Source organism: Drosophila novamexicana, unplaced genomic scaffold (genome assembly GCF_003285875.2).
Source record: "Drosophila novamexicana strain 15010-1031.04,08,12 unplaced genomic scaffold, DnovRS2.1 tig00004555-arrow-pilon, whole genome shotgun sequence".
NCBI lineage: Eukaryota > Metazoa > Arthropoda > Insecta > Diptera > Drosophilidae > Drosophila > Drosophila novamexicana.
The window spans coordinates 2549886-2574803 of NW_020825052.1; the positions used below are offsets into that span (position 1 = coordinate 2549886).

At 46.9% G+C, this 24918-nt stretch overlaps 4 protein-coding genes across 10 annotated transcripts; 1 reads left to right on the forward strand and 3 right to left on the reverse strand.

The window, feature by feature from the left end:
• Positions 1-68: 68 nt before the first annotated feature.
• On the reverse strand, positions 69-8762 carry LOC115770033 (centrosomal protein of 135 kDa). 4 transcript variants are annotated; one of them, XM_030715097.1, is made up of 12 exons: positions 8228-8762; positions 8048-8174; positions 7836-7988; positions 6352-7780; positions 6084-6294; positions 5910-6025; positions 1779-1904; positions 1442-1595; positions 1248-1354; positions 926-1181; positions 474-659; positions 69-411 (listed from the first exon to the last, which is right to left on the reverse strand). In XM_030715097.1, the coding sequence occupies exons 1-12, from the start codon at positions 8393-8395 to the stop codon at positions 250-252; spliced, it is 3195 nt and encodes a 1064-aa protein (XP_030570957.1). In that variant the 5' UTR covers positions 8396-8762; the 3' UTR covers positions 69-249. The 4 variants fall into 4 exon arrangements, with proteins under 4 accessions (XP_030570957.1, XP_030570956.1, XP_030570958.1 ...); XM_030715096.1 differs by having other exon boundaries at positions 1248-1372; XM_030715098.1 differs by lacking the exon at positions 69-411 and having other exon boundaries at positions 578-840; positions 1248-1372.
• Positions 3882-5725, forward strand: LOC115770294. Its single transcript, XM_030715530.1, is given in 4 exon segments — positions 3882-4339; positions 4385-4722; positions 4786-5455; positions 5701-5725. Coding segments are annotated over 4 exon segments (1491 nt in total).
• Positions 8763-8836: 74 nt separating the features above from the next.
• LOC115770035 lies at positions 8837-11310 on the reverse strand. 2 transcript variants are annotated; one of them, XM_030715101.1, is made up of 7 exons: positions 10789-11307; positions 10560-10714; positions 10353-10497; positions 9891-10298; positions 9563-9836; positions 9393-9499; positions 8837-9207 (listed from the first exon to the last, which is right to left on the reverse strand). In XM_030715101.1, exons 1-7 carry the CDS (start codon positions 11153-11155, stop codon positions 8912-8914), a joined length of 1752 nt encoding a protein of 583 aa, XP_030570961.1. In that variant the 5' UTR covers positions 11156-11307; the 3' UTR covers positions 8837-8911. The 2 variants fall into 2 exon arrangements, with proteins under 2 accessions (XP_030570961.1, XP_030570962.1); XM_030715102.1 differs by lacking the exons at positions 8837-9207; positions 9393-9499 and having other exon boundaries at positions 9611-9836; positions 9902-10298; positions 10789-11310.
• A 442-nt stretch (positions 11311-11752) lies between these two features.
• Positions 11753-24405, reverse strand: LOC115770069 (CTP synthase). Of its 3 annotated transcripts, none has more exons than XM_030715169.1 (4): positions 15710-15914; positions 13708-13878; positions 13145-13646; positions 11753-13080 (listed from the first exon to the last, which is right to left on the reverse strand). In XM_030715169.1, exons 1-4 carry the CDS (start codon positions 15861-15863, stop codon positions 12060-12062), a joined length of 1848 nt encoding a protein of 615 aa, XP_030571029.1. In that variant the 5' UTR covers positions 15864-15914; the 3' UTR covers positions 11753-12059. The 3 variants fall into 3 exon arrangements, with proteins under 3 accessions (XP_030571029.1, XP_030571027.1, XP_030571028.1); XM_030715167.1 differs by lacking the exon at positions 15710-15914 and adding an exon at positions 23950-24405 and having other exon boundaries at positions 11755-13080; XM_030715168.1 differs by lacking the exons at positions 11753-13080; positions 13145-13646; positions 13708-13878 and adding exons at positions 14109-15306; positions 15373-15522; positions 18465-18710 and having other exon boundaries at positions 15710-15956.
• Between the last annotated feature and the right edge of the window lie 513 nt (positions 24406-24918).

Sequence of the window (24918 nt, forward strand, 5' to 3'; positions counted from 1 at the left end):
GCTATTGCAATACCTAAATATAAAACACATAATTTAATATTAATATTATAATATTCAAGTACAAACTTACAAATAAAGTCGCTTATAATTAAAAAATCTAAAAATGCAAGAGACAAGGTTTGTGTACACAATACAATTTAGATTAGAAATACCTAAATAGCTTTAAGTCCTAATGCCCAAATGTAAAATGTATTTGAGTATAATACAATTAAATTAAAACTAATCTTAGACTTCATCACTTGGCTTAATTTATAGCGTTTTGGGTGGGACTTTGGGACTGACTTCCCTTGAGCGCGCCTGACAAAAGCGGTCCTCGGTTAAATTTTTACGTAACTCTTGTGCTTGCCGCTCATACTGATTGGCCAGAAGTTCCTGTTGATTACAACGTTCGCGCTCTTCTTGAAGTTCCCTCTGTTTTGGATGACAATGTGCTTATGCCTTCGTTTTTGTATGTTTTATAATGAATTAGTTACCACAGTCTTTTCGTGCAGCTGCCTAAGACGCTCCATTTCGCGTTTCGCGCTTAGTTCCGCCTCATCCTGGCGCTGCTGATCGCCGCGTATCCGCTCCAGCATTTGCTCCGTAGTCTCAGTGGTTACCTGATTTAATGCAAACTTTTCCTGCAGTTCGCTGCGCAGTTTTTCGCATTCTTTTTCCAGCTGCAATTGTGTTTTTTTACGGTTTTGTGGATAAAAAACGCGGGCCTTCATTCAAACAAGCTAACTAATAGCGACTAATTACTCTAAGTACGTACAAATACATTTCAATTCATTCCAAAAGCTAATGTTAGAGCACACAAAGCGACAATGGCAAGGAAGATATAGTTGAGTATAGTTGAAGCTAAGTATTAGGTATAGTTAACTGAGAAAGGCAAACTCTGCTAGTGTCCGTCTGGAAGCCCCGCACTACAAATACAAAAGCTTACCTTCCTGCGAACTTCATTTAGTTCGTTTAACTCGGCATTTAGCTTATCTTTTTCAATGTCCAATTTATCACATAGCTCCTTGCGCACATCAAGCTCTATCTTCTGCTCGCGTGCGTTCTCAAGTTCCCTCTCCAAGCAGCGCATGGAGGCGCGCGCGGCTGTCAGCTGCATCTCCAAATCGTCAATTTTGCACTGCCGGCAGCAAAGCTGATCCTTAAGCGAACGTACTTCACACTCCAGTTCGCAAATTTGCCGCCTGCAAGCATTTATGAATATGCGAATTAATTCAGGCAAAGATAATCGCATATAATGTGCCACTTACTTGAACTCTGTCGCCTCAAATTCCAGGCTCTGATTGTTGCCTTCCAAGACGACTTGGTCGTGGGTCAAGTTGTGATAGTGCTCGAGCAATTCCTCACGCTCCTTTTCCTTTAAGACAAAGTATACCTAGCAGTTTAGCACAAACTTCAATACGCCTGCCTTATCAACTAGTTATAATATTTGTTGGCTTTATACCTTATTCATAAGCAAATCCTCGGCCCTCTTCACCTCCTGGACGTATTTGTGCAGCTGCTGTTTCATGTTAGCCACCTGCTGTTCCGAGTCCTTGAGCTTCTTTTGCAGCGTCTTGGACTCCATTTGGGCGTCGCTCAGTTTGTCCGTGAGTCGCCTGTTGAGACACAAACGCATCAGATATCATCGTTAAAAGTCACACAAAAAGCGAGCTAATGATCGGGCACAATAAAAATTAAACAAAGAGTGGCTAATGCGGACCAGTCAGACAAATGTCGTCGCAAGAGTCTGATGCAGTTCGGCATTGCCTAAGATTATTTATGCATATGCATATACGTACCCATTTTCCGCAATTGCCTCATCGCGGCTAGCTTTGAGTGCCACAATCTGCTGCCGCAATGTTTTGCTTTCCGCTGACGTTTCATTCAATGCCGAGTCGCGCTGGCGCGTTCTTGTGTTCAGTTTGCTGTAAGAAGACACTTTTTAGTTTGCAAGCTCAATTCTGGCGCCAAGTCCAAGATAAGATACTTCTGCAGTTCCCTCAGATACATACAATATGAGTAATTAGCTTGCTGCGTGCTGCACACACATTGCGTTCACGGCCATTAGTTGCTGGGTCAAATCAAAAGATTTTAGCAACGAACTTGCTCACTGGCAATTGTAATAGAAATCGATTTGTTTATGCCTTATGCCTAATGTCCGCTCTTAGCTAGCCATTCAAAGAGCGGACGGCGCATTCCCAAGCTAGGCACGTCCGCACATATCCGCAATTCGAATTAAAACTCAAGAACAAAGCACGGCCCTGCGTGCCGTCGACCAGGCCAGACCAAAGCCAACGACCATCGGTGTCAATCATAACTGCCAGCCGGGTGTCACTCGCAACTGAAGCTCGAATGTGTGCGAAGAACCTTTAAGGCTGATCACACACGACGGCAAATTGAAATTCCACTGTGTGTGTGTGTGTGTGTGAGAGAGAGAGGAAGTGCAGATATATCCATTTAAGTTAAATGGAAGAGCGACGTCAACAAGAGTACGCACAGCGAGAGAGCCAGAAAGAGAGAGAGAGTGAAGCGTGGTCCGCTTACCTGGCCCGGCCTTACCGCTGGCCGCAACGCAGAGTGGCTCAGACGTCTGCTACCTGTGCAGGCGAATGGTCGCTTTAAGTGGTCGCGTCTCGTGCTGTGCCCAGTTCTGCTGCATGTGTGAATTGGCATTGGGATTCGGAATCGGTTCGGTATCAGGTCGTACATTGCCGCTGCTGATTGCGTCTGATTGGGGGCGGATCGGAGCTTCAAATCAAACTCCCCAAATATAGCCCCGAGGTGAGCGTGCGTATTAGGAAATTCGAGCAAACTTTGTCAAAAGTGAACACACATCCGCATACATACACACACACACACACACGTACACTCATACACACGCTAATGACTCAAGAATCAATTGAGCTTTGCAGATTAGAAATACCAAACACTTTTCGGCAGCAACTCCCATTGTTGAATCTCCGTTTGTGTTCTTTTGACCAATTCAAAGAGAATACTCTGCTTGGCGGCATTAGGAAACCTGTTGCTGCTCGGCTCTTTGGCTGTTTGGCTGTTACGACAGTCGACTTCAACAAGAAACCCAAAACAAGTCAAAGCTGCGGTTAGCCTAATGCATTATTTATAGCCCAGGCAGCGGCAGCAGCAGCTGTTGTCTGTTGTCGGTTGTCTCTTGCCTGTTGTCTGTTGCCTGATCGCGCTGTTGCCTATTGGATATTCGTTATTTGCGGCTGAGCCCAGCCCCGCCGGGGCAGACAACTTTGTGGAAAAAGTGGGGAATTAGTGCAAAGTGTTGCACGTTTTTCCAGCACCGCTTGGCTGGCTGCCTCTACTTTGTTTCGTCACTAACAACATGCAAGTGGGAATTATATAAATGCGCCGCCTTCCATCTCGGCCGATGGGCAACAGAAGATTTCTGCCAACTGACCGCAACAGCGGCTGGGGCCAAGTGCTATCAGGCCGCTGCTAAAGAAGTCAAGATAAACGCGCATTTGGGTCATGGTTAACAGCGCACGAGCGCATACTGGTTTTTACATTGCCGTGTAGTTTTTGTAAGTCGCGGAATTGCCAAAAACTTTACACAAATCGATGGCCTGCAAGTTGGCTAATTTAATTTGGAGCCGCTTTCGGCCCGCATTCAACCAAATACAAATAAATGTGCGCATGAGTTCAAGATAGGCGGCATCTGTCTTTCTGCCTTAACTATTCTGTCCCTGCATCAAAAGCTTAGCAAAAACGCCATCGCCATCGCCCACGGGCCACAGCCCAAGCCGAACTGTAAAAAATCCATCAATCATGCGTTTTAATGAGCGACTCAAAGCCGGTTTAAATTGGCGCCAGCGCAACGAGAGTAAAAGCAACTTAGGCAAATTAAATCCGGTGCCCAATTACCCGTACCTATAACCATGTACTTCCAGCTGGTTGCGATGCGAACAAAGCGCCGGAAGCTGCTGGTCTGCTGGGCAGCCTTGCAGGCGGGCAGCAGCATATTCACCTATCTGTTGCTCTTGCTGGCACAACAACAGCAGGCATTGGCCGGCATTGTGCCGCCGCCGTGGAGTGACCCGGCAAAGAATCCGTGCGCCAGCATGGCCGGCGGCTGGCAGCTACTCTACTGGACGCCGCTTAAGAAATGCTTTAAGATCTTCACACTTGGCTACCCCTGTCCGGATACCATGGAGCTGAGTCCCACGCCAATAAGCGCCAAAAGGAAAGATGTGCCCGCGGCCGAGTGCCGCTGCCCGCCGGGCACGGCGCTCAGTGCTCTCACCGACGCTTGCCACAAGCTGTACGAGCGCGGGCCCTGCCAGCGGGGCGAGTACTTCCAGCCTCTACCAGAACAGGCCAAGAGGTAGGCAACTGCGTTTTTGTCTAGTTTGTTTCGTTAGCCAATATTTTGCGCTTTCAGAGCCGACAACCGCTGGGGCAGCTGTAAGCGGCCGCTGCACTGCGACGATGGAATGCTCTTCTGGCCAAAGGACGGAAAGTGCTACCCAAAACACTCGAAGGGTCCTTGCATTCGGGGCAAGCTGCTCGCACGCAACGAAGACGGCCTGGCCGAGTGCCGCTGTGAAGATGTGGGCGAGCTGCGACCGTACTATTACACACTGGAGGACTCCTGCTACGAGCACTATACTATAGGCCCTTGCTCAACACCGGGTCACATATTCTTACCCGGAGGCCGCTGCGACTGCCAGCGACATCTGCCCCACTATCACGCCCCATACCAGATGTGCTACGAGCTAGGTAGGTTTTTGAGACCGAAAAGAGGTGAAACGTGATTACAGCCTGCATTTCATCTTATTGCAGACACTCCTGGTCCCTGTCCACCTGGTCATGTCTTCCGCATACCCGACGATATTGAAGCGGATCAGGGACCGGACACGCTGCTAACCCTGCCGCATGCTAAGTGCTTGTGCAAGGAGGGCTATGTGCCCTGGAGCGACGGTCATTGCTATCGCCTCTACACACGCGGACCTTGTGCAGTCAACGAGTTTGTGGTCAATGAAACCTCCTGTATACGAAACTTCTGCGGCAAGAACCGGCTCTACTTCCCCGCCGAGGACTCCTGCTACAGAATTGGTTCACAGGGACCGTGCTCCCTGCACCAGGTGGTGGTATTTGACTTCACGGCACGACCATCCGTAGATGGAATCTCCTACAACGGCATGTGTGGCTGTGCGGGCGTCATCACAAACCTGGACCAGCAGTGCTCAGCCAGCAACGACCAGGAGAAGAGCATTTGCGAGGCCACGCCTGGCATGGTTGAGATGAATGGCCAGTGCCATAAACTGTACTCGCGAGGACCCTGCGGTGCCGGCCAGTGGCTGGAGCCGCTAAAAACGCAATCGACCAACGGCACCGCGCTCTTGAGCTATGCCAGCAAGGCCAAGTGTGTCTGCCGGCCAGGCTATACGCCGGCCGAGACAGCGCACGGCGGAACGCACAACTGCAGCGCACCCAGCGTGAGCCTGGCGAGGTATTTAACGATCGAGCGACAGAACTCGAAGTTCCTCACTGAACCAAACAACCCACTTTCGTCCCCAGCTATAGTTTTACTTTAGTCTATTCTATATCGAACTATTGGATTTGTCTACCCAATTCTCAGCGCATGTCTATTTCTACTTATTTACCTATGTTTCTAACCTATCTATGGCCTGCAGTTTCCGACGCTATACGATTTCATATTAGATCAATCGATTTAATCGTTTCATTTCCTTTTAGGTGGTTCTTAGATATATTTGGCTAACGTTCGTAGCCAATGCTTGGCTTTAAAAGACGCCAGGGTGGGAGATTGTGCCATGAATGTATTACCCCAGCAACTGTATAAATGTTTAAGTGAACTGTAGATAATATGAATAAATATGTTTTATGTAAGTCTATCCATATTATGGCCCACGAATTTTGTATATGTAAAATGACGATGTACTTACTCAACTTGTGACTCCAGTTCTTTAATTGTTTGCTCCAGTGCATGTCGTTTTTCCTTGCAATCCTTATGTTCGTACTCCAATTTATAGAGGCGCTCCGTTTTGTTATCCAATTGATTCTACGGACAATCGATTGATAAAAGGGGGAGAACAGAAATTGGACACTCGCACGCTTACCAGCAGCATATCCTTTTCATGCTCCAAGGCAATGTAGGTCTGACGCAGTGATCCGATTTCCGTCCGCAATTGCGTAACCTCATTGCGATTGGTTTCGCGACTTGAATCCAATGTGCTGGCACGCACATCCGCCTTATGCAGCTGACGCTCCGCCAACAGAAGCTTACTCTGATAATCGCTTATGATTCGCTCGTTCTGATCATTAATCAAGCTGCAAATAACAAACTCGCTTTAAGCTTAGCTGGATAGATTATTGCCAAACACTTACGTTATTTGTCCGTTTTCCCTCCTCAGGTGCTCATTCTCGGCCTGCAGCGTCGCTAAGCGTTTGTTTAGCTCAGCCATATCTTCCTTCAAGAGAGCATTATGTGTTTCCGTGGGCACGCGTGCCGTATTTAGGTCACGGTAATCTCGCTCCAGCTGGCGTATGCGATCCTGCAAGTCCTCATTGCGCAGACGCAGAGCTTGCAGCTCCTCGGCGTGCAGTTGCACACTGCTCAACTGCTTCTCCCGCAGTGTGTCCCGCTCGCAACGCAAGCGTTCGAGCTCAATGCGTGCACAGTCGCGTTCGCGTTCAACGCGTCCAATGGCAGCCTGGACGCAGTCGCTCCGATTGCTGTTGCTGTTCGAGCTGCATGTGGTGGTGGGTGGTGGTAAACTGTCGCAGTGGTCGCCCTTTCGGGGTGACATCTGCAGCTTAGCAACGGACGCCTGGCATAACTCAGAGCGAAGAGCATGAAGCTCGTCGTCTTTTGATTTGATTTGGGCCTGCAGGAACGCAACCTCGGAGTCCGAGCCTGATTTGCTCATGAGGCGTAGATACTCCTTTTGGAAAAAGTCTCGCTCAGACTTTAATCGTATTTTCTCCTCATCCAGTGTAACACAGCTTTGCTGCTGCTGCTCCCGCAGCTCTTTTTGTAGCGTTGACATCTTCGCTTCCATTTTGAGCAGCTTCTTTTTATGCTTTTCATTTAGCGCTTCCAACTCTTCTTCACGTCGTGTTAGCAGATTGAGCTTTTCGTTAAGAATTCGCTTGTCATTGTGGACCGAGGATTCATCGCACCCGGCGGCCAGGCGCGGGTTCTTGGTTCGTTGATCATTGCGTCGGTGGAATTGCTTCAGCTCGGTTTGCAGCTGTCTCAGCTCCAATTCCTTCGCATCTATTTCGGAATTGGCTTGCTGCTCCACCTGCAAAGCGGCTTCCTTTAACTCGTACAGTTGCGTGTGCAACTTTTGTTTCTCTTCCTCAATGCGAAGCGCACGTTGCATGGCGTCGTGCATCTTATCTTGATACTCGCCAACCTGAGCCATCAGCTCGCTATTCTCGCGCTGCAGCATGTCAATATCCTGGGAGAGGGCGCCCACTTCCTTGTAGCAGCAATCTTTTGCTAATGCTGCGGGTGGCCGGCCCCCTGCGAGCAAATCGTTCAGCCGTCGAATCTCCCGGTTGCGCGATTCTACTTTGCGCTTATAGAACTCCAATTGTTCGCCGGCACTTGTGAGCTCATTTTGCAGTCTGTCAATCTCTTCTGCTCCACTTGTATGCGTAACTGTGACGCCATCCTTAGTGGTCGTTGTAGTCTTTTGAAAAACTCCAGCATTGCACTTGGTGCATTTCAACGAGGAGTTGGTTGAAATGCCACTTAAGGCGGGCAACGCTTCGCCAGAACGAACCGTACTTATAAAAGGCCGTTTGTCTGTAAGTAGGTGCATATTTAGTGGAAAATATTGCCAAACTCTTGTGTTACATACTCTGCCTCGATATTGCAAGCTGCGTTCGTTTAGCAGTTGCCGCATTGATTAATTGCTTTGATAAAAACGCATCAAGTTGACTTTGTAGTTGCACATTATGGCTTTGCAGATGCTCGTTATCAGTCTGCAGATTGCGTATGCGCCGCTCAGCCTCTACAGAGATAATTATTAGTATTGTTAAGGGAACCGAATTATTAATGTAGTCGACCTACCATAAAGTCGGAGTTCGTAGCCTTCGCGTTCTTTAAGAGACTGTAAGTGCAGCTCGTTGCACTCGGCCAGCAAACGCGAATTGTCACATTTGTAGGGCTCAACGCCCAGTTCCCAGCAGGCTTTTTCCTAGGGCAATACTTTAGAGCGTTTCACGCACATAAATCAATTTAATTACTTACTTCCAAGAGATCAGCAACTTGCCTTTTTGTATCACGGAGGCATTCTGTTGTTTTGATTAAATCACCAAATATAGCTCCAACTAGCGGTATTGCTAGTACGGGCAACGTTTGGTTGAAGCCCATTACATCGAGCTTTGTGCGTAGATCCTTAAAATCCCAGTCGTTCATATTTATATTTAAAAAGTGCACTTTTATTTTCTGCAACCGCGCGTTGTCTTCCTCTTAAAGTAGTTTGCAATATTCCGATAAGTTTTCGATAGACTCTGATGAATGACAAAAGGTGGCGGCCAGTCGATAACAGATGCAAGCAATTTATCGGCGTGGTGAGAATTTACTCCTATAAATATGCAATGCATAACATAAAAGGGAAATGCATTTTTAAACCACAAACATAAAGACCATGATGCTTGTATTGATAATTGCATATGAAATATACATTATTGGCTCTAAAAGCTGTCGACTATTCGCATTTGCTTTTCAAGTATCAATTTCGCGCTATTCAAAAAAGCAAACATAAGTGTAAATTTAAAATGTATACACAATTTTCGATTTCTAACGGATTTGACACATTTAAAATAACAAATTTTCGAACAGATCGATCTTTATAAAGAACTTCCAGAATCGATAGCTTGACCCTTTACTGGGATGGGAAATCAACAGGTGTTACAACAGGTGTAGCTTAACTTACTCAATAACAAAACATTGAAAATTTTTGAACATGAAAGGTGCATCATCGTCTGATATAAAATTACGTTCCGGCTTCTCTGACCCAAAGGGATTTGTGGTGGGCGGCAGCACCACACTTAACTGACGATTCGACTGATTGAGAAAATGACTCAAGTCCAGCGGCGCTTCGTATTTAGTATAAGATGTAACGACAACAGGACATTTGAGATTCAAAGTTGCCCGTATTGTCTCCGGCCAGGTGTCCTCCAATGCATAGCCAGTAGCCCGATACAGTCCCGAGTTGAAAAAACAGGCTGTTCGAAAATTATAAGCGTATTATATGCGATTTACCCTTAGAATTTGATAAGGATGATATATTATAATCTTGGCTACACAAAAGTAGTTTTCATAGAGTGAAGACTAAAAGGAGAACTTTTTGCTGCGAATGCTGCAAGGCTACACTCAAGAGAAGCTTCTGATTTCATTATAAAAGTCTTACCTAAGTCCGGTTTTTGAAAATCTGCTGCCGAGCAATAATTGTGATAAAGTTGATTCTCAAAATGATATTTCACAGTGCGTTGTGCCTTGCGACACAAACGACAACATCTATAGATGAGAAAAGTTGGTAAATAAATTTGAATTTAAAATGTTATACAGGTAAATTCCCACCTAATCTTTGATAGTTGGTCAAAGGATATATTCTTGGTATTTAGCTCTGGTCCAACGAAAACGACATTCAACGTTGCAACTGCAGGTAAAATGTGCAGCAAGAAAATCTCCCACTTCTGAAATACGTCAACTTCGAATTCCATTTCCGCCCCGACCAAATGAATTGTTAGCTCCTTGGCTTTCAGACGTCCGCAAAGCTTTAGGGCTAAAAATGCGGTTAGAGGTCCTGTGGATATCTGCGTAAGTGCGGCAAACTCGCATGCATCGGTTACATCTAAGGGAGGTAGGATTAGTATGGACATAAGCATCCCCTCGAGCATTCCCTTACCAAAACTTAACTTTTTCAATATTTGCCTGGTATTGGTGCTGGCAAGTGGTGCATCTCTCAAGACCTTGTCGGGCAACGGTGGTTCCAGCCGTCCGAACTTCGCCTGGAACATGACAAATACCTTGAAGAGTCTGAATGCGCCACACCACTCGGCATGTCCAGCGCCCAAATGATCCGGCTTATCCCTGCAGAAGGCAGCCTCGCTACAGCGCCCGCACGCGGCTAGCTTCTTTAGTCTGTGCTCCCGGCACTGGACATGCCCGCAAATGAAGGGAAAGAGCAGCACCTCCTGCTCAGTGGCCGTTAAGGAACGATTTATGGCCTGCTCCAGCTGACGTATGCACACAATGCGATACGAGCGAAACTGTTCGGCAGTAAAGTCGCCGCACTTATAGAAGGTATCGTGCCCTGAAAATATGCTTCGCTATTTCCACGTCCATAAAATCTACCACACCCACCCACCATTGCGCTCCACCAACTGGCGCAGGCCGTAGCACAACTGGCGGTGCTCCTGATCGTCCCGCATGTGGAGCACGCTGCAGTAGTAGACCAAGCCACAGCCTCTGCACGGCATCGGCTGCCGGCCGCACAGATCCACCTTGCAATGCTGTAAATTCCGATGGTTTTATTTAAATCACATCGGGCCAAAGGGGCCGGACCACAACTCACGTTGCACAGCGATGCCATGAAATATTGCCGCGGCTTGTATATGTACTCCACGTACTCGGCCTCCTCGTCGGATGACTCCGAGTCGCTCAAGGGCGCCGTGCTGAACATCTTGCCAAGCTGACTGAAAACCGCACCCGTCGGCAACTCGGCGGAACCTACATGGTGCATATATATACATGGATTTTATGCGTGGAGATAGTTATATCACTTCTATGGACACATTGGATACCTTTTTGCAGCTTGTTTCCAATGCATTTTAGAAGCTCGCTCACTTCATCACTTTGGTTGCCGTTGGCAAGTTTTGGCGGAGGAGCGGGCACTTTGGCTGGAGCAGCGTTTGCTGGACTTGTCGCCACCGATGGACTTTTTTTGGCCAACAGTTTCTTGCGCAGAATCTTTTGTATTAGGTAAATGGCGCTGGTGTTCGGCTCGACTTTAGGTGGCTCGGGCTGCGGCTCAACCTGCTCCAAGTCGGAGGAGACGGGCACGGATTCTGGAACATCCAGGATTTTCGCCTGCTCGGTTTCGCCGGACCGGTTGCATTTGTTTCTGGGCCGATTACGTGCGCGCGCCTTCTTCTTTTGATTAGCGTGCATGTCCGATCCAATCTCTACGCGCGTCTTCTCGCGCAGAATTTACTCATTTGAATGAACAATACAAATGGCAGAGTACCCAAGATAATTAGCCAACACAATTGTGCACGGGCACAGCAGGGCGCAGCAGGCATACGCCCGTCTATTTGTGGACTTGGCTAGCAGAGACAGCGGCAGTCGTCTTGGCTTCGTTAAACACTATCATGAGCGTTTGATAAATTTCTGCGCCGGACCAGAACAAGAGCAAATTTTTTGGCTGTGACCACAATGCGGCTTTTATTTGCATGTGTAGTACGAGTATGTAGCTATATGTATGATTGATGTAGCAGGCCACACACACACACATACATATTTACATAACCAATTGAACACAAGTACATGCTGTTTGATATACACTCTCAGATCGGCCGGATGCGAACCTCCACTCTACACTAAAGTGCTTTCCGAAAATAAAATACTTTTGGCTAGATGATAGTACCAATTTTGATGTCAAGACATGCATCTGTTGTCGTTTCCCAATATGTTTAAGATATTCTTGGTGAATAGATAAACATGTTCTCGGGCATTTGTTTTCAAGCTTTCTCAAGGAAAAAAATATATTTCACAGCTATTTGGCATGCCATTCCCATAAACTTAAAACTTTAGATTGGTTTCAGGTATCAAGTCCTTTTGACTTTGTTTGACTATGAATAACTGCAAAAGCTTACATGTTTAACATTATTCATTTGAATAAATTTTCAATAGAATATTGTTTAAGACAAAAAGTTAATCGCCCACTTTCGGATTTAAAGCGACGTAAGAATCAATTATAGTTCGATATGATATCGAAAAATCATATATTAGACCTTTTAATTACATTTTGATATAGACTCATGATGAAAAGAAGAAAAGCGTGCCTTCAAAAGGTTTAAGCGCCAATTCCACCACAGGCTCCCTCTTCTTCGGGATCCGAATTGTTGTCACTGACAGTAAACCCATTTCCATTCACAAGTTTAGGTTGAGATTGAACTTCTTTGCAGGGGCTGCTCTTGCCATTTACCATTTCATCCTCATCCGACGACGCATCGGACAGCTGGCGAGGGGACAAGCGGCAGCCACGATCTATATAGGACTTAAGTCTACCCTCGGATGCTAAAATAAGACCCAAGAAGGGCGGCGAGGGCTTCAGTGGCCGCGACAAGTACTCCGGGTGGTACTGAGTGGCCACAAAGTACGGATGATCCCGCAGCTCGATGATCTCCATGCGTTTCTTGTCCTCGTCCGTGCCGACGAATCTCATGCCGTGGCTTTCTAGTTGCGATACATACTGGGGATTGACCTCGTATCGATGTCTGTGTCGCTCATCCACTGTCTTAGGATTTCCATAAAGCTTGCGAATGATGCTCGTCTGTTCGGAGAATATTGTGGTGCGCTTGCCCAACCGCATTGTGCCGCCCATTTGACCTATGTGATGCTCCGGCATGTCAATAACCAATGGATTGGTTGTCTCGGGGTTTATCTCCGTGCTGTTGGCATCCTGGAGACTCAGCACGTTGCGTGCAAACTCTATAACCGCCGCCTGCAGACCCAGACAAATGCCTAAGAAGGGTTTGCGATTCTCGCGCGCCCACTGACAGGCGCGTATCTTTCCCTCCATGCCGCGTGCTCCAAAGCCTCCAGGCACGAGTATACCGTTGCTTTCGCACAACTTTTGCCACTCCTTGTGGTACTTGGAAGGCTCCCGCTGCAGTGTCTCCTGCTCCAGCAGGCACGACTCGATGAAGATCAAGTTCGGTTTGCGATTTACGGCCAGCGCAGCATGTTGCACCGCCTTCACCACGGATGCGTACGAGTCCGTGAACTTGGTGTATTTGCCTACAATAGCTATGTTGACCTCGCGCCGCACAGTTTCCGTGCGCCTGGCCAAATCCCGCCAATGCTGTAAGCACCTGCGCACAAAAGAAAAGATTGGATTGATAAAGAGAACATCTCGCATAGTTGAATCAAACTTACTTGGCCCGCTTGCTCATGTCGATGCTCAGCTTCAGACGCTCATTGAGGAACTCGATGACACCGTTCTGTTCCATCAGGAGTGGCACATGGTATATGGAACTTAGGTCGTGTATGCATATAACTTGGTCTGGGTCCACGTGACAGAAATTACTGATCTTCTCCTTCACCTCTAGGCCGATCGGCTTCTCAGAGCGGCATACAATAAGATCCGGGCTCAAGCCACAGCCACGCAGCTCCCGCACGGAGCTCTGTGTGGGCTTTGTTTTAGGTTCGCCCGTGGCCTTTGGCAGCGGCACCAGCGACACATGGGCCAAGCAGAAATTCTCGCGTTTTACGCGAAACTGAAACTGTCTAAAGGCTTCGACAAATGGCATGCCCTCAATGTCGCCAATGGTGCCGCCAAGCTCAATGATGCACACCTGCGGCTTGGATGAGCCCTGGACAGGTGTTTGGGCCACGCTCTCCACCCATTCCTGTATGGCGTCTGTTATGTGCGGCACAACTGTTATCAAAAGTACGGCATTAGCTTCAAGTATAGATGTCAACACACACAGAAATCTTACCCTGCACTGTTTTGCCTAGGTAGTCGCCTCTGCGCTCCTTCTCGATGACGAGCCTGTAAATTTTGCCGGTTGTTATGTTATTGTTCCGGTGCAACGTTATATCAAGAAAGCGTTCGTAGTTACCCAGATCTAGATCGACCTCGGCTCCATCGTCGAGCACGTACACCTCACCTGCGAAAAATAAATTGTCCCGATGAGCAAGACGCTACAAAAAGTATTCCACATGGAATAGTTATACTGAAGGGTGTGAAAACAGATTGATTTCGAGGCTTCACCAAGTCCTTGTTTCCTATTTCCAACTAAATTTAGACTTAAGTCCTATTATAACAAGAGTTTGGCACACAATTCCCCTCCCAAAAAAATCCTCTTACCGAGAAATTGAACGTTTACGGTTTTTATTTGCAGATCTTTGAGCTTAGGCTAAATGGCGCGCACCAGAGCCCGTTGGTGGTTGGGCGGGCTGGTGGCAACGCTCAACTAGAAATGGATAAAGTCGCATGGCATAGATAACTATGGATTAGATTTAATCCTTACAAACTAGGGATGCTTATTTACAGTCTTTATATTCATGGAAATTGGGAACGGGCAACTACTTGGACTCCTCGAGATCCTCCTTGTAGAGCTCCTTAAATATGAGCTTCTGTATCTTGGTGCGTATGCGCAGTTTCTGCGCAGCCGTCAGCTGCTTCATGTACGGATGCAGGCTGAGCAAGTAGTGATAGTCGTCATCCTCCGGCACCAGCGGCGCGTCCATCGTGGAGGAACCATTAAAATTGCTGTCCTCCGACAGCCGTGGCCGCTTTAGCTTCAATGCCGGAATCAGACCATTGGCATACGAGTGTTGTGTGAAATTCAGATGCTCGCTGCCGCCGCTGACAGCACCTCCGCCAAAGTCCTCCTTGGCGCCGACCGTGTGATGGCCGACAGGTAGCGTGGGCAGCGGATGATGCGCCTTGTTATATAGCGGGGGTGGCGACACCGAGCGCTTGGCGCCCATGGCTCCCGAGTTGCCGGATGTGTTGGAGGTGGTAGTCGCTGCCGCCAATACTGTGCCGGCCAGCTGCGTCGCTGTGGCCACAGCACTGTTGGTTGTGGTGGTGGACACCATTGGCGGAGGGGAGCAGTGAGCGGGAGCGGCGGGTATTTCCTGAGTCATGAGTGTTGCCATCGCAGTCGCCGCAGGAGTCTGTGTTGATTTTTTGCTCAGGTCCTGTGCCTCCCTTTCCAATTCCAACTCCAACAGCTGGGCGCGCAACAGACCCGCCTTGAGCAGAGCGTGCTGATGCGAAGCGGCGAACGCCTCCTCCTGGGCTTTCAACGCGCCCGTCGCCAACGGCGTGGTGCTCACTTGAGTTTGTTGATGCGCCGCTGGCGGGGTGGGCAAACCGTCCAGGCTGCCGTCGCTGGCCTCGCCGCCAGCGTCGCCATCGATGTCGTCCTCATCGAAATCCTCGTCGCTGTCCTGCAGGCGACGTATGAGCCCATTGGTGAGGTCTGGCTCCACCACGGTCTTCTCGCAGTCCTCGCTTTGGCTCTGCTGGTTGAAGTAATACGACTGATCCTGCTCGTTCTTGGGCAGACGATGGCGCATGTGATCCGCTGCAGAAGTTACGGATGCAAATGTCAGGTGACACCCGAAAATAAGTCGGCCGTGGAGGTACTCACTGAGAAAGAGCAGGGCGTAGTAGTGCAACCACTTGGACTCAAATGTGGCAGGGTCCACCAAAAAGTCGCCGTTGTCTGCGCGCGGAATGCGCTTGTACTCGACCCTGAAGTTATCCCGCAGTCCTTTCCACTTGGCTTTCAGAACGATTTCTGCCAGAGAGCAAATTAGTATCAAATCACGTGCTACACCCAAATCCGCGCATAGAACAAGCTACTCTCTGAAGGCATAACTTCCTTTGGAGGCGACTAGGCCACACTTTTTCACCTTACGTAAAGTTGTTGTGCCACGAGAGTTACTTAGTCCATGGAGCAAGCTCTCTATTACACTCGTACTTACTCGGTAGCTTGTGTGTGCCACTCAGCTCGTCCCACATTTGCTCCAAGAAGGCCTTGTTGCAGTGGAAGTTGCGGTTCCATATCGCCGGCCTTTCCTCGATGTCGTGAATGAACTGCTCCACATTTAGAACAATTGTTGATTTTTTTGGCGCCATTTTAACGGGCCTTTTGCTTTACTTTGATTTTTCGTTTTACTTGTTTCACACACGCCTGCTGTCTGCTGTCTGTTATCTGCTGTCTACTGTCGCCTGCCAACAACGAATGCAATTGCAAATTCAAAACACAGCTCACCATCTCACAGACAGTTTACTCTCACTTTACACACACAGACTGACACACACACGTACACGTACACGTACACGAGCACACACATTTACGTTTTCGGGTGTGGGAGAGTGAGCCCGGCTTCATTGAGTAAAACCCCAATCCTATGCTGAATGCAAGCTTTAACTGTAGTCTGGTTATTGTGAGAGTCGCATAGTATTTTAATTTGTCGTTTACCGTTGAATAGAAAGAGCGCTCACAGGGAGCACGTGTTTTGTTCTCAGTGCTTAAGACAGACAGCGAGATCTTTTGCGTACGCGACGATAATTTCAGAAAAAAGCTTAACTAGACTAACTGAAAGCTTTTGGTTATACGGTTAATTCGTTAAGTTCGGATATGATAAAATCTCATATTTTGCATTGTTTACTTTTACTTCTTAGTTAATGTATAAGTACTTATTTGTTATTTGATGGCAAGTGTGGGAGAGAATAACTATGTCTTTTACAGAAAATAATGTCGTTGCCATCTTGCTGTTTCCCCGTAATAATTATTGAAGCCAATTGGGTGGCCAACGGCTAATCTCCTGATGCGACCCTAGGCCTAGCTGAATGTGCAATGGCAATGGCAATGGCAAAAGCTTAATTCATATGTATATACGTGTCTGCGCGTATTCATCTGAGTGTGTGTGTGTGTGTGTTTGAGTGCTTGCGTGTGTGTATGTAAATGGCACAGCAATACGGCAACGAGGAGCTGGGTAGGCAGCAGAAACGACGAACCGAACAACACAACACAATAACTTCATTAAGATTCCGTGGCCTGCGACGTTGCCGTCGTTGCAGCCAGTTTTAGTTGCCGCTGCTGCTGTTGCTTGGCGTGCCAACGAATTTGCAGCAGATGCAGCAGACGGCTGCTCCCCATACCCCTCCCCCTTCATCGTACACCCATCACACACTCTTCATCACTCTTGCATGCCCGTGCCCCCACCGTCCACAGTCCACAGTCAACCTCGTAGGCCTAGCAGCGACAGGAAATGCTGGTCCGCCGCCATCGCACACAACGAAGCGGAGAGAGAAAGAAAGAAGCAAAATCAAATTATAAACACACGCCAGGCTGCGACAGCCATGCAGTCAGCGCGGCCCCCACCCCCCTCGCTCCATGACCAGGCCGCACTCCTCTTTGGCCCATTCAAACAAAACGCAAACTGGCGCATTTGTATTTAAGTATATGTGCGTATGTGTGTGTGTGTGTATGTGTGTGAGTGACTCAGACTCAGCCGTAGCCAGTCAGTTAGTCAGTCATGCAAAAATGCTTGCAGCCGCTGCCATCGCAGTCAGCGTCGCCGCCACCGCGTGCACAGAGTGCGAAATACTAAAACAGCAGCAGCAGCGCGCAAAAGGCAGTTAGCGGGTGGAGGGAAAACAGAGAGAGGAGAAGAGGGAGGCCACAGTTGGTGAAGTTCCAGCCAGCCAGCCAGCAAGCAAAAGCAATTTCTGGCGGCGCGAGTCTGCGGCAAGCTTGCTGCAGGCTGAACTGCTAAAAGGCAGGCCAGACGCCAGCCAGGCCGGGGAACCGGCAACTAGCGAGTGGCGGCAACAGCAACGGCAACGGCAAAGGCGGCGCAGACAAATAATGCGTCACGTTGCGCAGTCGTTAAATTTTCGTTTTCGTCGTTGCCGTTTTTATGTGCGACAGCGGCAAGCTGTACGCAAGGGGGGCTGCAATAGGTTGGGGGGACAGGACATTCGCTTTGGAATGAGCTGGGGCCAGCAGCTGCTGTTGCTGCTGTTGTTGTGCTGAGGTGCTAGCTGCTTGCTGCTGGCTGCTTACTTTTGCCTGATGCCAAGAAACTGGCAAGTTTGGCTGCCCGACGCCAATAAAGTTATGAGCCAAGCGAGTGACAGACACAGTGAGGCCCCATTCAGATGGTCAACTGGACCTGGACATGAATGAGCTAGCGATTAGGACATAGGGATGAAAACAACTCTGTCCATAAGGATCTGGTCCACACGTTCCTATCAGTCGACCCATCAAGTAACAATTAAACGCAATGTTCGTCAAGTTATTTCCTATGATTAACGGTAATTAACGCTCGACTCTTCTGACTTGTATGTTCCAATCCCAATGTTCCAATCTCCTCCTCTACTCTTATTTGTTCTTGTAAGAATTGCGATTCAAGTAACTAGGATTTCTTAAGATCTTATATGCTGTCCTTTTGTAGTAAGTGCACTTTAAAATGCAAATTACCTAAAGGAAAGAAGAGGGGGGCAGGACATATGCAGATATGTGTGTATGTGTGCATAATGAGTATTGGCCGTGGTCGGTGAGAAAATGGAGCGGGTGAGTGGCAAGGGGAGGGGTGCAACTACAGCTTAAACAGTTGTCGCCGACTTTGTTGCTCTACAAAATCAATAAAGACACGCACAGTGTGTGTTGACGCGCGCGTGTGTGTGTGTGTGTGTGTGTCCGTATAGGTGCCCCTTCGTGTTACACACATGCAAAAATTGCGCGCGAGCCACTAAATGCGCGAAACTCGCGTGGGAGGTGGGCGGCAGCGGCGTTGGTTAGCGGGCGTCGTGTTTATTATATTTCGCTTTATGACGACGACGACGACGACAGTGGGGCAGTTCGACAGTCCGACTGTCTGGCTGTCTGGCTGGCCGCAGCACTCGAAAATCGGCCGTAAACAGAAACTCAATCCGAGCCGAATCGAATCGAATCGAATGGAATCGAATAGAAACGGACCGAGCCCAGGCGAAGCGAAACGAAACAAGGCGAACCACTGCTGATTGCAGTCAGCTTACAACTGAAATTGAAAATTCAGCAGAGCAAAGTGCGAAGCGCCGCCACCGCCGCCGCCATGGCCGTCGCAGCGCGAGCGTGGCGACCGCGACAGGCTGCAGTCAGAGCCAAAGCAGACAGAGCTGCCATAGCCCGAGCCCGAGCCCAAGCCCAAGCCCAAAAGCCAGCGAGCCAACAAAACGTGCCAACTAACAGAGTGGCAGCGGCAGCGGCAGCAGCAGCAGCAGCAGTGGCAGTGGCAGCGGCAGGCAAAAAACAGAAACGCAAAAAACGCCAGGCAGGCAGGCAGGCAGAGCAGAGCAGAGCAGCGCTATAGCTATAGCTATAGCTATAGCCAGTGCCAGTGCCAAAGCCACGCCACAAGCTTTTGCGACGACGACATGCGGAGGACATACATACATACACACAAACAAACACTTGTGCATGTGTGTGATAGAGTGTGTATGTCCCGTCCCTCTGTGTGTGTTTGTGTGAATGTGTATGTCGGTGTGTTTTGGGGGGCGCGCACAAACGCTAAAAACAGCCGCCGCCGTCACCATCTCCATCGCCTATGTCAGCCCCCCGTTGCTGGCAGCCTGCTGCCAGTTGGCTCTGCTGCTGCTGCTGCTGCTGCTGCTGCTTTTGGGCATTTATTGCGCGCGGCATTTGCCGGCTAGTCAGGCACGCACACACATACATATGGTCTCACAGTGTGTTTATATATGTGTGTACATATGTATGTGTGTGAGTGTGCTTAAATGTGTGCGAGGCGGGTGTACGGTGCCGGTGGCCTGGTCTGCTGCCGCTGCTGCATGCGCAAAACGCCGACGTCGACAGCAGCAGCAGCAGCAGCAGCAGCAGCAGCAGCAGCAGCAACAGCAGCAGCAACAACGACAATCAACGCGCGGAAGCGAGCGAACAAGCAAGCGAAAAGCATAAACCATGGAGAGATGGGAGGATTGTTAAAATTACGCGACAGGAGGCAGGCAGGCAGGCAGTCAGCCAGCCAAAGCCAGCTCACAACGCTGAAATGAATCGCCGGCTGGCGTTGACGTTGGCGAATGGCGAATGGTTTCGGGCCTGTCGCTGCCACGCATACATCGAGGCAAGCGCGGGCGCGCGGGTGTGGACATTTTTGTTAGCTGGTAGGCTGGTAGGCTGGCTGGCTGGGCTCGCTGGTTGGCATTGGATGTTGCAACCGTCAGGCGTTAATTGCCATGCCCCAAATGAGGAAGTGGAAATTGTCGAAATGGAAGCAGCTGGACGCAGAAATGAGCCGTTACGTTAGACGACGACTCTAGCTGCATGCAGGTCTAAGCTTGATCAGATAAATACTTTACATATGTGTATGTAAATTCTACATACACATGCCATATACATACATACATACATATGTACTTGTTTGGTTGTGTGAAGCAGCTTCTCAGAGATTGGCAGACAGGCTCTCTGACGCCATCAGCACGGATCTCAGACCTTGGCTAACATCCTGAAAGACTGAAAATTTCTGCTGCCGACACAGAAACAACAACAACTAGAACAACATAAACGAAATTTTATTTTCCATTGAATTTTGTTCACATTGTTTTTGCCGTTGTCGTCGCTGCTGTGGAAAAACGTGAGTAAAACGGAATGCGCGAGCAGAAAAAGCAACAAGCCATATGCCAAACGAAAAGGCACAGCATGTAGACAAGAGGCGCAGCGGAATAAAGTGCTGGCTGGCATAACGCAAAGAGCAACAGCTGCTAACAGTGTTGTCGCGTCGCTGATGGCGGGCCAAAGCAAACGACAGAATAGTCGGCCAGCCAGACTTAAGACGCAAAGCTCAGGGTAACCCCAACGGACGCGGCGGGATAAGCGCAAAACGTAAAGCATGAAACAAAACAAATGCACAAAAGCGTCGACTTTGATGATGATGATGCCGATATTGATGATGATGATGATATTGATGATGACGACGATAAGAATGAAAGTCTAAAACATATTAAGCAATACAATTACATACATCGTGAAGCGTCTGACGCTGGGTGCCTGCTGGGCTGGCTGCGTCCAATAGGGCGTCCCCCGTGGAAAATCAACCCACTGGCCACATGCGACCCACTCTCGAAATTAACGCCAAACAAATGAAGCACAAAGCGCGCACACGCATGTGCCGCATGCAGCGCACTGCCGGCGTCGGCGTCAACGACAGCCGACTGCGACGTCGGCGTCGACGGCACCGTAACCCTCAGCCTCGTCCCGGCAGGACCAAGGCTTGCACAATAAATGAGCAAAAGCTGCACCGAATGCAACGCAAACGACCCCCAAAACCAAAACCAAAACCAAATGCGAGCCCGCTGCCCCTTGCGAAAAATGCAAATGACAGGCAGCAGACAGTAATTCGTGGTGGACATCGGCGTGAATGCGGGCGGCGGGCGGCGGGCAGCAGGCGCACAACGTAACCAACTTAACTACCCATCGTCATGTGAGTCTGGGCCTGGGCCGTAGAGGCCTCAAAGGTGGTTGGCAACATGTGCCCAATTTTCCCCCAGCTCGCAAAATAACAACAAAAAAAACAGAGAGAATGGCATTCGTTTGCAAACCGAAGATTAAATACCCTTGCAGACATATGGGTAATGGTTTTGCAGATATGTGAGGAGAATGAAGTTAGTTATTGAAGACACCTGGGAATAGTTTTCCATACTGAATTGTGTTATTAGACCGATTCTTCCTATTGCTATATAATATTATTTTTTATTTAATTTTCATAATAAAATTAAACATTTTAAAAAATAAATAATGTATGTAAAACCAACACTTTATGGGCTCGCAGGTGATTCCTTCTGTGTCGTATATACATTTTCATACAATTGCACTCATATACCCTTTTTACTCATTCCAAGAAGGTGCAGGGTATTAAAGTGCACATGCATGCATCAAATTGTACTTATTAACGTCGAAGGCTTTTAAAGCTTATTCCAACACCTAGAATTTTTTGCCTTTACAGTCATTTCATTTTTAATTGAAAGATGTATAAACTATGTTTGAAAGTTTCTCGTGATTGACAGACTGACTGAATGAAAATTGAAGCTTTATATACGGGGCTTTCAACAATTCGAATTGCAAGTAAAAAGACAGCCGAGTTAGGATCACAATTAACATAGCTGAGGGAGATATAGTGTAGATGTGCGCCCGATGAGGGGCTTACATTTTACCGGCTCAAACTAACCAAAATATGCACGCGAAGAAGGTCGTATACGGAAATGCTGGTAATATAAGTTTTGCCATCAGCACGTATTTTAATATAAATAAATCTTTTCTTATTATTTATAAACTTACATATGAATAAATATTGTTGATATTTATCTTATTTTGTTTAATTGCCGAATCGATGCATAATGTTGCCAATATCGTCTTTCTCTTCTCCCCTCCCACTAGCACACCGAGAGAAGTGAAAATGGGGAAATGTTCATACAGGGTGCAATTTTAAGTCGCTTTCTGGTTTGTCTATTCTGATAACGACGTGGTCCTGATGTATAAGAGCTAGTCTCCCGTAAATCAAAGATGGCATTTCTGCCCGTTTCTAGCTGTGTTTACGTAAACAGAGTATTGCGAAGTCAGTTGCATCCGACTGCAACGAGCCAGCTAGCTGGAATTTAACGGTATTACGAACAACGGCTAAAATGAAAGCGAAGAATTGTTCGCTGCCGATTAAGTTCACTGCCCAGCTCCGCTCCCCTCCCCACCACTACCCACCACACCACACACGCCACACCACCCAAATAACCTACTCAACAAATAACCTCACTCAATACGCACAGCGAAAACAAGCGAATGCAAGAAAACGGGAACAGGGGACAGAGAGTAACTGCAACTTGAAAGAAAAACTTTCGCTTTCAATGTCAAGCGCAAAAAATAGGGGCAACGACAAAAGAAATGCATCGACAATCTCTGCGCCGTTTCAGAGAGGCCGAGGGTGTTGAATATATATATATATATATAGTGTGTGTTTACCCACACTTACACACATTTGTACTTATACACTAGCAAGAATTATCCGGCTTTGTCAGGCTAAGTTCTTTTACACTTGTTGAGGCTAATATTAATTTCGTCATGACATGCAAAACCGACACGAGAGAGTATTTACATCCGTCTGCCTGTTTCTGAAAATCCGATAATGATCGGAGGACTATCTCGAATAGATGCCATAGGAAGGATCGATATACATATATATATAAATTTTCTGTTTGAAAAACTTTTCGGCATACCAAGATATCTTGGTTAATCTAGTTTTGGTATAGTGCTTATATATAAGCCTAATCTTATTAAGATCGCAATATCATAAATATATAGGCAGAGTAATGTATTGCAACATATTCAGTTTTCTAAGATATATTCTCCAAACTCATCGTTTACGTTTCTCACATAAGGGTATTAAATCTTCGGCGTGCCGAAGATAACCGTACTTACTCGTTGCAGCTGATCGAACGAAACACATAAGCATGAAACCCCCACCCACCCCCATTCACCACCATATACCCTATAGATCTTACTTAATCCTTAAAACTTAAGATTATACGGCTCTTGGCATCTCTAATAAAAATACAATTTCAAGAATTCAAAAATATAAGATTATACTTTGTATAGTCGAACATATATCTTATGTTTGTTACGTACAGTTACATTTCATCCTTATACCCTTTACGCGCAACATTAATGGGTATATCACAGTTTTTGACAAAACGTACATAACAGTTTTTAGGTATAAAGCTTAAATATAGATATATATACATAAACAATTAATAATAAATACTTCTAATTGGCGCAGTTTATTGTAGATAAACTTGACGGGGTCGAAGATATTACCCCCAATGCGTTACATAATTAAACACAAAATGATAAGCCCATGTAAGGGCATTTGAAGAATTTCAAATTCCGATGGGCAAGCCGAAACACGTGTAGTAAAGCGAATGGCCTTAATAAGACAACAAAGCTGCGAATGTAAAACAAAGCGGAAGAGATTCGCACACGTGTACATGTATACATAAATACAAACATTTATACGTACATTCATGTGTATATGAAAAAGAGATTGAAAAGTTGCCAAAATTGAATGCTGATGCTTTAAAATACTTTTGCGTCGTTTCTTTTTTGCATGCATAACTGTATATTTGTTTGTACGTAAATAAATACATATGTATTTATGTATGTATATAAACTCACCATGCTCGTACGGCGAAAACGTGCCCGCGTCGATGTTAATATATGGATCAATTTTTATGGATGTAACATCCAAGCCGCAGGACTTGAGCAGCGTACCGAAGGAAGAGGCGATGACGCCCTTGCCAACACCGCTTATCACACCACCAGTAACCAAAATGTACTTCATATTAATAACAGTTCACGTTAAAATTAAATATGGTATGTGCCAGCTTTTAGACAGGCTGAACACGCGGCACTTGTAATCCACTTCCAAGATCTGCCTATCTGACTATTTGGTTGCCGCGTAGATGTGTTTACATGCACTCACGACAATTGGCAACAGTTTTGAGTCAGTCAATTTTCTTCATTTATTATTAATGGCATTTAATTTAGAAACCCACGTGAAAACAGTATATTTTAACATATTAACTGGAGGCGCCAAATCAGTAAATGCGGTCGGTACTGCTGTTCGCGGAAAAGAAATTACAGTAAATTGCCATTCGCACAACGTTTCTAGGGATGTAAGTATTGATATTTTAACTCGATGCGTCGATTTGTTTTCGATATTTTTGCTGATGTCGTTCAAATGTGAATGTCATTTCTTTAGTTTCAATACATGGTCACATTGACTTATAATTTGCTGGATTCTGTTGGTAAATTTGAATTTTCTTAATTTTTTAATTGTGTGTTCATTTGTTTGCGAATTTTATTCATATGACAGCTCTTTTTATTACATTTAAAAAAAATTAGTACCTAACCATTTTCCTTTCATATATTGAGTAATTCATTTTTGGAATTTCAATATTTGATCTATTCAATTTGTTGCTGCAAAATCAAGCAAGAATTTTGATGAAATCAATTTGAAAAATCGTTGAAAAACATTCACAGCACGTCTATGTTGCACAACAAATAGTATTGGTAATGGCAGCACTTAATGGACAATGTTGGAAAACGGTTGCACATCGGTTGAATTTAAATTTGAATTTTTGG

Excerpts from the sequence above, each read along its gene's own strand:
- LOC115770033 (XM_030715096.1), bottom strand. The coding sequence starts at position 8,395 with ATGAACGACTGGGATTTTAAGGATCTACGCACAAAGCTCGATGTAATG. Across the intron at positions 7,989-8,047 it reads CTACGAACTCCGACTTTATG|AGGCTGAGCGGCGCATACGC; the intron begins GTAGGTCGACTA and ends TTATCTCTGTAG. Across the intron at positions 1,373-1,441 it reads AGGATTTGCTTATGAATAAG|GTATACTTTGTCTTAAAGGA; the intron begins GTATAAAGCCAA and ends CTAAACTGCTAG.
- LOC115770035 (XM_030715101.1), bottom strand. The coding sequence starts at position 11,155 with ATGCACGCTAATCAAAAGAAGAAGGCGCGCGCACGTAATCGGCCCAGA. Across the intron at positions 10,299-10,352 it reads CCAGTTGGTGGAGCGCAATG|GGCACGATACCTTCTATAAG; the intron begins GTGGGTGGGTGT and ends GCATATTTTCAG. Across the intron at positions 9,208-9,392 it reads TTTTCAAAAACCGGACTTAG|CCTGTTTTTTCAACTCGGGA; the intron begins GTAAGACTTTTA and ends ATTTTCGAACAG.
- LOC115770069 (XM_030715167.1), bottom strand. The coding sequence starts at position 24,115 with ATGAAGTACATTTTGGTTACTGGTGGTGTGATAAGCGGTGTTGGCAAG. Across the intron at positions 13,647-13,707 it reads CCTAGGCAAAACAGTGCAGG|TTGTGCCGCACATAACAGAC; the intron begins GTAAGATTTCTG and ends TTTTGATAACAG. Across the intron at positions 13,081-13,144 it reads GACATGAGCAAGCGGGCCAA|GTGCTTACAGCATTGGCGGG; the intron begins GTAAGTTTGATT and ends TTTTGTGCGCAG.